Source organism: Monomorium pharaonis, chromosome 3, assembly GCF_013373865.1.
Source record: "Monomorium pharaonis isolate MP-MQ-018 chromosome 3, ASM1337386v2, whole genome shotgun sequence".
Taxonomy (NCBI): Eukaryota; Metazoa; Arthropoda; class Insecta; order Hymenoptera; family Formicidae; genus Monomorium; species Monomorium pharaonis.
The window spans coordinates 21,609,674-21,622,111 of NC_050469.1; the positions used below are offsets into that span (position 1 = coordinate 21,609,674).

Here is a 12,438-nt window from a genome sequence, read left to right on the forward strand (position 1 = left end):
CGCGACAATGACAATGTAGCGATAGGGTCACAGCGACGTTTTATCTTAGATCGCGTCGCACCGATAAACAATTGTCTAACGAAGCCGTTAACAAAGCCGTGCGTTAATGAAAAGCCGCATGAGCAGGTGCGTTTAATGGCGACCGTATGGAAATTAAACCTACGGACAGTGTCGAGAATGCACGGGGGGGGGAGTGAGTCAACGAGCAAAGTGCACGCGTATAGCACCGATCAGATAACTTCCTGACGGAAGAAAAGGTAAAGGGACCTCACGCGACGCGAGAGCCCAGATGAGAGACTCAAACCGCCCCGACACGTGGCGGTATTGACGTTTTTATTATTTCGGGATGTTGCATGTAAAAATAAGATGAAGCTTGCCGATGCGCGAGACTATATATTCAAGAGAGCGCACGCCTCAGTTAACAAATTTTGCGGATCAATCGCTCGGATAGCTTCAACAATTGTCGTGATTCTTAACATCGTTGCGCTTTTCATTAATCAGTTAAAATTGAAAAATTAAATATTATATTTAGTTCATTTATGGAATCGTAAAATGGTTCCCGTATATACATGTTAATTTAACTCGAACTTTCAAGCAACTCTGTCTTTTCTGAATATAGAATCACAAAACGAAATTACAGGAAACTGATTAATTAATATTTATAAAATTATTTTATAGAACTCAAGACACGATTTATTTTAAGCTAAAAATACTAATAATGTAAATAAAAAAAAATTACATTGCATATCGATTCTATTGATGATACCTAATATATAAATATTATTGTTTCGAGAGAAAAGTACAAAACTGTATAATAACATTATATTAATTAAAACAGCAAAACAGAAAATTAACAATAATACTTATTACGACGTTATGAAAACTAAGTTTAGTCTGGACGTTGGATTTGTCGGCCTGGATATCTTATCGATTACGCTGATTAATTAATCGTTCAGACGTTGCTACGATTATATCCAGCTCGAAAGCAAGCGAAATTAAATTAGTGAACAGCTCATTCACGTCTTGCATTAAGAGCTTATCAGAAAAATCAATGCCACAATGCAATGTTTCTCCCGTTTATAATATCGATGCTGCGAGTTTATATTTAAAAGGTAACAATTGCATTGTTTATGTGAAACTGTGAATGCATTACTTATGAGATTCGAAAAATATCTTTGTTCTCCGTGGCTGTGATTTATGTATAAAATTTCTGATAATAATTAAATTATACGCGTTTAAATTATAAAATGAAATGTATCTATCAAGTATGGTGATGGATGGTAATTTCTATACTATTGCAAATAATATATTTTACAAGGTTTACCGATAATCCATGTCAATAATTCGATATATTATTTAACGTGAAATGGGAAATAGGAAACCAATTTTGCATAAACTTTAAATCAAATAATAGCAATTATATACGTGCGAATAATTAATATGCAAAATAAATAAGTTTATAAATGAGCATATATGTAAAGTTCAGACCTTACACAACGAGTCGAGAATGTGTAACAATATTTGTCGAAATATATCGTGCATGCAACGAAGGAAGCGGATGAACCGCGCCCACACTTAATTCGTGATCGATGGCTAAGTTTTCAGTCGTTAAATCAGCTAGGCAACCCGTTATTAAAACAATTGGTCTACTTTAAGCGTTAAAAGATTGCGCAAGGTAAAAAATGGAGAAAATTAAGACTTAAATAAAATAGAAGAAAAAAAAATTATATTCTACTAATATAAACTAATATATAACAACTAGTATATTAATTATAGGAACACACGATGTTTAACGTCACCTTTTGTATCGCCTATTCGGCGATGAGCACACGGAGAAAATACTATTCGAAGGTGAAAGCGTAAAATGGTACATCGTAGATGAAGTCGAGTGTGCACACAAAGTCATCGACGTTACGGCGTGCGGCGGAAAAATTTCATGACCGTCGAAACAACAACGGGGAATGAAAAGAGATAAGAGTTAACTGTCGCCGAAGAGCGGCACGTACGCTGCGTCACAGCGTTTTACAAATAATACGTTAAATAGAAGTAAAATTATATTGTCCCTTTATATCTCTTTGCCGCTATACGTATGCAGAAAGCAAAGAACGGCTAGAAGGCCAAGAATGGAAGGCGTGGGACGCGAAATGCACTGGCTGCGAGGCGCATGAGCCACGTGGGTAGCATGTAACAAAAATATTATAACGAACGATGAAAGGCGATGCAATAATAGCGACCCGTGTTTAATAGATCGCGAAAAGGTAAAAATATACGCGAGACGCCGCAAGATATAGGGAAAACTGGATTAGTCATGCCTCCGTCCTTCCCCCGTACAGGAATAAAAGTGAAATGTAAGCATAAAACATGCAGCAGGGATAGAAGTGAGATGCAAAGTGACGCGACTGAAACTACGTTTACGGCTTTGCCGCTTTTGCCGTCACATGGAAGGCGAGGGGGGGGGGGGGGAAGGGAGAAGAAACCGAGGAACGAGAATGGTGTGTAGGACGACGAAGTTGCCGCATCGCCGTGGTGCGCCGAGCAAATGCATGACGTAGGCAAGGCGACCAACGGTGCATGCGACTAGAACGACCAGAGGCGCATGCAGAAGGTCTGGCTGCGTGATGCGGGAAGGGATGCTATTTCTGGCGGCTTAGGTTTCCCTTTCTCTCCTCCCCTATGCGTCGCATTTCCTCCCGCGCACGACGCCTCTCCGCGTTTCGTTTCTCTCAACTGATATACACGGATTTCTCCGTTTCTACGATCGAACGATTCAAGCCGCCGCGTGATCCATAATTCGATTTTTAATGCGCTACCCGCTCTCGCAGGTCTCCTCTCCTTTTCTTTTTTATTCGGCGGTTGCACCAAACAATTTTACTCCGTCTACAAACTTTTTACAACTATTGGTTAAAGTTAACTGTTGTCTAAATGAATTTCAACTGACACGGAGTGATTTCTAAAGAGGCAAAAAGTGACTTAAACAATTAATATTTGTATAATAATATATGCGGCACGCTTTTTGTATGAAATCTTAAAAAAAATGTCCAAAAATAATTTTAAAAGATCCCAATTGAAAGTTAAGAATTTCGTCTAATAAATATGTAGAATACATTTTCTATTTTCTATCTCGGTCGCGCAAATCAAATTATTCAATATTGATTCATTCGTGTATGAAACGTCAAGAACAATCAAACTACTGTGCATAAAATTGTTCACAAATAATATACAATCAAATCTGTGTAATTATAGCAATTGGTATAACGCAGAATTACATAAAAATATTGATAATTTTATACATTATATTTGAAATTTATTGAACTTTATTTTGTTAAATTTAAATGCAAAAATAAACTGATCGAAGGATGAGATTAAAAAATAGAAGACTAAAAAAGTAAAATCTTTAACATACGCATTTTATTTTACAAGATGTTAAAAAACGAAATCATACGATTGATATACATAATTGTTTTTATAATTTTTTTAGAATTAATTTCTTATTTACACTTCTATCCTATATATCTTGGCACAAATTTTATCAAAAAATTATATTTTAAATTAAATCTAATTTTTCCCCATAAAAAAATCTAATATCCCAAATAGCCGACTGGTTACAGCAAGCTTTCAGAGAGAAGCTACATGTGTTTTTCAGAGCGCCGCTCACTTCTCGAGGAGTCAATCGGCCGAAGAAACCAAGAGTCTCGGGTCTCGACGCGACTGTTGTTCGCTGCTTCGCAACGTACGAATCAGCGGCGAGCAGACGCGTTCGGCTTCGCTGAGCGATGGAAAGAGAGCCGGAGAGAAAAGAAGAAGAGGAAGAGGAGGAGAAGGAGGAGGAGGAGGAGATGCAGAGAGAAGAGAGAAAGAGAAAGAGCTGACGAAGGTAGAAGGCAGAAGCGAGACGGACGAGGGTCAGTCGGTGACAGAGGGATGAAGGCTGAAGCCACTGAAGGCGCGTGGGGAGGATAGCGGGGTGGAGAACAAGAGGGGAACCGAGTGCCGGTTCTACGTTCATTCATAAAACGAAGGCGGAGAGCGACAAGGAACGAATTGTTAGTGGCACTCGCACAATCACCGGCTCGGCCAACGCGCTCTCCGCTTGCCAATGTTCCACGAGAGCGAGGAATATCCGTGGCGCGTCTCACGCGATCGCCATTGCTTGGACAATTATTCGACAGAGTTTCAATTTCTTTCGCCCGCGTATAGAATTCGATAAAAGATCCTAATAGACGATCTCCTAAGTTTCTTTTGCGCATTTTTATTTATGATTATAAATATTTATGATTATACGTATTATGAGAAAACGTATTATGAGAGATGTCAATCTAAGTTAAAATGATTTTAATTTGTAACTTTATATAACTTTTGCTTATATGATAAATAATTTTGTAAGAGACTCAGATAATAAAAAACAAATAAATATAGATGATTAGATTGTTAATATTTATATAAAATCAATCTCGAAATACTTTCTTCTTTATACTGTTAATTTTGAACGCAATTGTTGTAAAATTGTTAGTTTTAAAATACAAATATAAAACACAAAATATGTAATCTACTGCTAATTTACAAAATGCTGCCTTACCTTTATGGATCTGTGGTCGATGGGATAGCCGATCTTTCTGGTCCCAGGACTTTCGTCATAGAAGTCCTGTTCTTCGTCGTAGTCGTACAGGGATTCCATGTCCATTTTTGACTGTAAAGGAAATTACTTATTAATTATAACAAAATAAGCGTTAATATGCAAATATTATTCACATTATCGCATAAATATACGAATACAAGAAGAAACATAGATTAAATTTTCGGGTTTGCGTGATTCACATGACATGTCCCAATTATAATTTTATACCGACTTCGCTAGCTTGGCACGATATTCCGGTTCGTAGGATACATTTATTTATCAACCGCTAAATACGTCCGCTTTTAAGTACGCGGTCGATACCGTCCGGCGAAGAATGAACCGTGGTAATATGAGTGGAATGAGTATTTTAACAATCAGTAATTATATTTCATTGTCTTACAATTATTCCGGCAATGTGTTAAAATATTCCCGGAATTTCAATTTTAACTTAAATGACTGATTCTTAAACGATCTTTAAATCGTTTTCTTTTTATTTCAAAAAAAATATTATTTACTGACATATAATTTGTTATGTTTTCTGTAACTCACATTGTAATTTATTAAGATACAAATAAAATTTAAAAGCAGACGGTACACGACGCAATAATATCTCGTTTTTATCTTCATTTATACATCAAACAATATGTAGTAGTATTTATTCTAATTAAAATTTTTAGATTTTTATTAGTTTTATTAAAGTTAATCTACATATTAACTTTTACGATTTTATAATCTACATTTAAATTAAAATCTACAACAGATAATAAATATTTAGATAAAATAAAGTGCAAAATATATAATTTTTATCTATTCCTTGAAACACAAAGATACTTAAAAACTTCCGTCCAAAAAAAAATATTTTTTACTAATTAAACAAATTTATTGTGATAGAGATTTATCGTACGGGATGTTGTAAAGCGAAATTTAACGAAAAAGTAAAATTTGTGTATTAATTGGGAGGACGCTATTGTTTCAGACGGGGCGATGTGAAGCGCAAGAGGTATTCGAATCTGTGGCGACGAAGATCAGGTTACTCCGGTTGGAACCCCAGCCACCAGATGGTAGACGGAAAACTTAGGCTACCTCGACTCTCACGACCCTTTACACGCAGCTAAAATACATGCCTACAAGAAGTTCCAAAATATGCGGACGATAAAATGCGGGACTTCTTTAAAAATAGATACTTTTCGCGACGTCGAATAAATCATTTCTATATCTAAATTATCAATCAAGCTTATCACTCGTGCCAAAAAAATAATACTCACACAAATATACTTAAAAAATATTAATATAATTGGTTCCTTTATAATGTTATACGCTACCGTTGTTTATAAGCGTCATTTTGTTGTACAATAATTATTATTATATGCGATTCATTAATACATGACGGATACAGTTCTCGAAAAACAATTTCGATTAAAGATTGCAGAGATGTGTTCTACTAAAACTATAAACAAACAATAAGCGTTGCACTGTCAACAACTCAGTGATATGGACTCGACTAAGCATAAAGTAATTACTCAGCAGACCGATAGAACTTATCTCACAAATTATCAGCACCCCTGCCGTGAAATTCGACGGCGATAAAGAAAGCTAATTAAAGCGGATTAGTTTATTTATTCCCAAAAATCTTTCATCATGTTGATTTATATCGCGCGACAGTGATTGATATTTTTACGAAGATAACGCCCTTCACTGAAATAATTTAGCAGAAATAATGTAGAAAATTCTGTTAAATCTAGATTAAAGAAAAATGATAAGTCATCAGACCTCTCATCTCCGACACCCCGCGTGAATCCCCGAGCAAATGCTTTCGATTGTCGTGAGAACGTTAAGATTAGCTTCAAAATTCCCCAACTGCGCCTAAAGCTATGTTTAATGTGATTGCGCGTTATTGAACATTTACGCAGAATTGTTACAATTTGTTGGGGATATATATTCCATTATCATCCAGATACTTATCTACAAAATAGCGCGAAAAGATACCGTGTGTATTCCCAGAAACTGTACGTTTATCGCGAATAACGAGAATAACAAATAAAGGAAATAGATGTCGGACAATATCATCTAAAATATCAATATTTCCGCTATTTCTAAGTTTCGAAGAAAACAAATCCGTGAATAAATTCAAGATGGCTAATAATAACTATTCATAACTGTATCAATAAAGCGGGGATGTTACGAGATAATAGACTGATAATTTTATCTTACAAGATATGTTGTTTGTTTAACTGTTGCAATCAATTATTACTCCAATAACATAATCAAAAAGCCTGCTTATTTTATCATCAAGTATTATCTTGAATTCAAATTTCAATGATGTATACATTTGATATTTTAACAGTGATATTTTTATAACATTATTATTAATTATAACATTTATTATGCATAAGTTATAAAAAACTTTATACCCTTAAATTGCATATTATTCGCAAGTAAAGTTAATTTCTGCTTAATACTTCCGTTTCACTTATTTATTCACTTTCTCCACTTGCGCACGTTATCATCAATTTCGATTTTATTTATTCGATTATATTTATTCGTTATCAAGAGAATGAAGTACCTAGATAAATAACTGGTTACGAGCGGATTCGAAACCAGTAAGTAAATACACTTAATTCGATAATATATTTCTTATTAATTGCATACTTTTTACTAAAACTTTCACAAACTTCCACAAAAACGAGTTTGATACATCTAAATTAAATAATTCAAAATATAGTTTGAATTTTCATAGAATTTTCGTAGATATTTTGCTTCTTGTGCAGCACAGCGTTCTCAGGAATGTCTTTCATTTTCGTGTCTACCTGCTCTCTTCAACGAAGCCCCCGACCGGGCAAAATTTTAGGAGAAAAGATTATTCGATAAGAAAGGTAAAATTTTGAGGATAAAATTAGCACATTTGTGACATTTTGTCTGTTCATTCTTCTCGATATGGCATGAATGCAAAGTGCTAATGTATGTGCTATTGCATAATGGTGCATCCATTAAAGTACTTTTAAATTTTTAGTGAGAAATATGTAGTAATTTAAAATCGACCGTAAATGTATGTGTGTATATTTCATTAAAAAATCATTACAGGTGCATAATATTTTGGAAAAGTAACTACATATTTTCTTTACGCCAATTGGTTTACCTCATTATTTCGTGTATAAAATTGTCAAGTTAATAAGATTATAAAAAATTTAATAATTTCTTTTTCGTCACAAAATATGCCAGAATAAAATTTCGTAAACTATTGATTTTTAACATATTTTCTTTAATACTTTTATACTTTTATGCAAAATAATTAGAGGAATCATATTCAATAAAAATTATACATATAATTGCATTAAAGAAGTAAGATGGTCGTCATTCCTTTTGTGCAATATAATGTGTTATTTTTACAAAACTAAATCATACACACACAAACACACGAATATAGCCATTTTTACACATTCGAATTTTATCAAGATAAGACTTAGTGATTTTTTTTTCAAAAGTTTTCTTTGATTACTATAATATTCTTTATGTATACCTTACTTGGAAGTGTCAATTTAACTCATTATCAATCAAATTATCGCAGTATATGTGCGTTCTAACATGCGGTAACGTTATTGCGTTCTAATTACATCAATGATAACGGCGCAATATCCTCGAATGCTCAAACAACGTGATAGGTTATATTAATACGTGTCCAAAGTATCCTGTCCATTATGAAAGTGAAGTGTCTATTGTCTCAATCTGATTGAAAGTAACGTAATATCTCTTAAGGGGCTGTTACTGGGTTTCTACATGCGGGCAGACGAACATTTTACGTTGTATCCAGCCCGTATGTGAAACTCAACATCGTTGATGGCCGAGAAACAGATTATGAATCATCGTTGATCTTGGAGATGGATCGCAAGTAGACTCTACTACACTCGCAAATTAGGCCCAAATTGAGTTCGACAGAAAACAATCGCAGATCAACGTTAAGAATTGCGCCTCGATTTTAATTTCTAACAGCCTACGTGTTTTTGTTCGGTAAATTTTCGTTACATAGAATATTCTATGAAAATTCAGAAAATGCAGCTTGTTAACTTTACTAAATTACTTACAGCTTTGGTTTTTTTTTGTTTTTTTTTTGAAAGATATGCGCACGCAGTAAGATCGCTGTTATCGCGGACTGCTGTATCGAATCTATCTACCTGAATCCTACTTGCTCGCATTCCATAAATATTCCATTTTTAGACATTTAGAGACATAACCACGTAGGAAAGGTTGAGCCTCGGGGTCTTTTATCGAAGAACATCATTCCTGTTTCAGGTCAGGCGTCGTGTTTTCGTGTCATTTCTTATGAGGCGCTCTTTCCCTCTTTGTCACCGTTCGTCGTCTCGGTAAAATGAAAACGGCAAGAAAAAGGAAGGAAATACGTAAAGGACGTAGAAAGAAAGAAGAAAGAAAGAGAGGCCAGAAATGGTGAGACGAAAGGAGACAAGTCGCGACGTTGCCGCGCCGCGTGGCCCGAGACCCCGAGAAATTCTGCAAAAACCTCACGCCAGCCGTTTGACGCAAGCCATCACGTACTTCGTTTTTCCTCCTTTATGAAATTTTATTGTATACATTATTTAAAATCATTTTTATTGCCAACGATAAAGGACATTTTCATACGGCGATAAACGTATCCATATGCGCATAAGGTTACGCCGTAAAGACCAAAGTAAACTTTTAGAGTTTAGAAAAGGCCATGAAATCAATTGAGGCCCAATTGAATATATCTAACGGCTGCGAGGTTGACTTATAAAATATATTGACGGTAAATTCGTAGGCGGGAAGGAGAGAAAGTCCAGTGAGGGAAGGGGAGGGGCGAGGCAAAGTCCTTTGCTAAAAATTTCGAATTGCCGTCGTTACGATATTTGCATTCCTATCACGATTTACGTCATGCGATCACCCGAGTCTAATAGCAAAAAGTTTCTTGTCCAACTGTTCTCTAGCTATATTCTAAATTGACCCATTGTATAATGATAACCTCGCATAGAACCTCGGGCGACACCACAGTCATTTCTGCCTTCCCGTTATCAAAGACCGTTTCATTGTTATTTCGCAATGTAAAGCTATTTCAGCATACCTTTTTTTTTTTTTCATTCTTCGCAATTGCTTTTTCATTAGTCGCGAGATAAGTTTCTTTCTCGCGAGGCGATGTAAACATGGCGCTTTTTTTCGCGCGTCGACTGCAAAATGAAATTTGTTTTCAAGAATTGATAAGCCACAGATCATTTTGCTCGATTTTTCTGTTACTTTTATCAAGATTATTACCCGGCGAATCACACAGGGATAGAGCAATCTGAACAACAGTTATTTATAACAATCATCGATTTCTCGATAATTTTATATAGCTTGCGTCTGCGGAGGAAAATCAACTTACCAAAATTAAGTTGTTGCAGGTTTCGCACTTTTTGTACCTTTTTAGTATTTTTTTTTTTTCTTTTGATCTGAGCCAAGTGTGTTTTCTTTTTAATGAAAAAGGAATACAATTAAAAAAAAACAATCTTTGAATGCCAATTCAGTCTAATGAAAGTGAAAATTTCCATTTCTCCCTCTGCCTTGTAAGTTTTTCCAAGTGTTTTTCCTACGCATTACAATCGCGTGTAACCACAGCGAATGTTTAAAAACAGAAAGGGGAGGTAGATGTTTTTATTTTTAGAATCTCGAAGCGCGACGATGAACGCGACACGCGAGAAGAAGGCGTTCCGAATTCTCGCCGAGGCCTCGCTAAATCATAAAAGACATCCCGACGCGAGACTTCTTCAACGCGAAAAACGAAGTTCAGCTCGAGTGCGAAGTCGACGTCTCAACAACGACAGCGACGACGACGCCCGCGGAGCGCATAAATAAGCTCTTGAACTAGATCTAATCGAAGCGCACTTGAGCTAAAACTCGTCGCCGACCGCGGAGGAATTCCGCTCTCCACGATCCATTCATAACCGGAGGCAAACGACGGGGCGCGAAGATAAACGTCACGGACGCCGCTCCGACGAAAGTTCCAGCTCCGAACGAACGCGCTGCTCGTCAATGACACACACACACACACATACACACACAGCCGTCAGCGAGAGATCGACTCCCGGCGGAGCGGCGTCTCGGAAAATAGCGGTTGACTCCTAGCGAGCGCTCTCGGCGAGCAAAAGTTGCGAGCCGTTTTTTTTCTTTCCTCACCGCACGCACCTGTCTCCGTCGCCGCTAGCTGGTGCCCCGTGAGTCGTTTATCGCTGATAACTTCCAGCCGGTGGTACGGTAGCACACGGGAAACACCATGCAAAAACGCGACGGAAAGCGGGAATCACGTGTAGGACGGTCAGGCGCACGCACATCGGCAGCAGCACTAACGCAAGCACGACGCGGCGTACGGTGTACCAGCCCGGTGTATATACACAATACAGATTACAGGGAGTATTATGGCCGCGTTCCTCACGTTCATGAATGAAACTAAGCACGCTACTAACTTCGCGTCGGCTAATTTCGGCCGGCGGCCGACGGCTTACGAATGAACGTAGCAGCAGCGAGTCACGTGACTCGACAGGTTCCGCCGCGCCTCGGCAAATGGCCGCGGTAGCTCGACTGGCCGCGCGAAAATTTAAACGCCAACATCCGTAATTGAAAATTGTTCCTGAAGATTACGGTCCCTTGTGGTATTTAAATGAGGTAATTAAACTAGAAAACTTTGCGAATTTGTTTTAAGTCGAAAATGTCTAATTTTATTTTTATTTCATTTCTCTTTGTGTAAATGTCAATAAATTAATCGATTGAGATAAAATATTTTACGTTATGCGCGATCTCTTGAAATTTACACAATCCTGCTTGTGATGAAGAAGAACTGACAATTATATAAGAGTCTGCGTGACTATTAAAATTTAAATAATTAACTTATATTATAATATTGATTTTATAATTTTACATATTATTTTAAAATATATATGTGCATATGTGTGTACGATACAATATTTGAATTTTATTCAAAGTTACACTTTTATTCCTGTCATCTGTATTTATATACGCAATTGATAAATAAGAGAAAAAAATTGTAGTGACATTCATAATATTCTTGTCATAAATTTTATGTATGCTTTTACGCGAAGCATCTGTGTAACAAAAATTTAAATTATTTGATTACGTGCTGATTTTTAAATATTTACGATTTTATGTCGCTGATCGAAAAAATTTTTATCGACAGTTGTCAAAGTCGATTGAAGTCTACTCTTCAATTACCTCAGAGTCTCATTAATAGATAGCGAAAATTTCCTTAATAGCACTTCGTCAGAGATAATCGGAAAATATTAATGTGGCCAATGATCGATCTCTGTGATAATTAATAAATGTGCATTGGCCAAATTTAGCCGTGCAAGACTCGAATTTAATGCATTTAAAGTAGTTAATGTAATAAAATTAGAACGATGAAATACATATTACATAAGAAAAACCGATGAGGAAACATAAAAAATGACTTTCTCGTGGTTCGAATAATATTTGTAATTATTTATTCAATCACATCTAAACTTTCGCGATTTGAAAGAATTTGAGCCACAAGAATAACATTACATAATTATGAAGCAGCGTCTACGTACCTGGCGATGACGCGTCTCCTTGTTATGGTTTCCACTCTCCAATGAACGGGAGTGATTCGATCAGTCGTCGTAGTCGGAGCAATAGATAATTCATAAGTGGATCAAAATATTGAAAGGCAAAAACTAATATTGAAAGAGACAGAGTTGTTACATTGGCCCTCGCGGGGGACGATCACGCGTCGATTGGTTATGTCTCGACAAACGGATAACAAAAATCTCGATGTCAAGGGAATTTTGTTG

General features: G+C 36.3%; 1 protein-coding gene across 3 annotated transcripts in view; it reads right to left on the reverse strand.

The window, feature by feature from the left end:
- LOC105837877 (ETS-like protein pointed) overlaps nucleotides 1-12,317 on the reverse strand; it is a 124,812-nt gene extending 112,495 nt beyond the window's left edge. Inside the window, exons 1-2 of one of the 3 annotated variants that reach the window (XM_012683033.3) lie at nucleotides 12,199-12,317; nucleotides 4,577-4,687 (exon numbers count right to left, since the gene is read on the reverse strand). In XM_012683033.3, the coding sequence (XP_012538487.1) occupies nucleotides 4,577-4,681 (105 nt within the window). In that variant the 5' untranslated portion in view covers nucleotides 4,682-4,687; nucleotides 12,199-12,317. Of the gene's footprint in view, nucleotides 1-4,576; nucleotides 4,688-10,801; nucleotides 11,127-12,198 lie in introns of those variants that run through there. The other 2 variants (XM_012683032.3, XM_012683034.3) reach the window with 2 other exon arrangements.
- Between the last annotated feature and the right edge of the window lie 121 nt (nucleotides 12,318-12,438).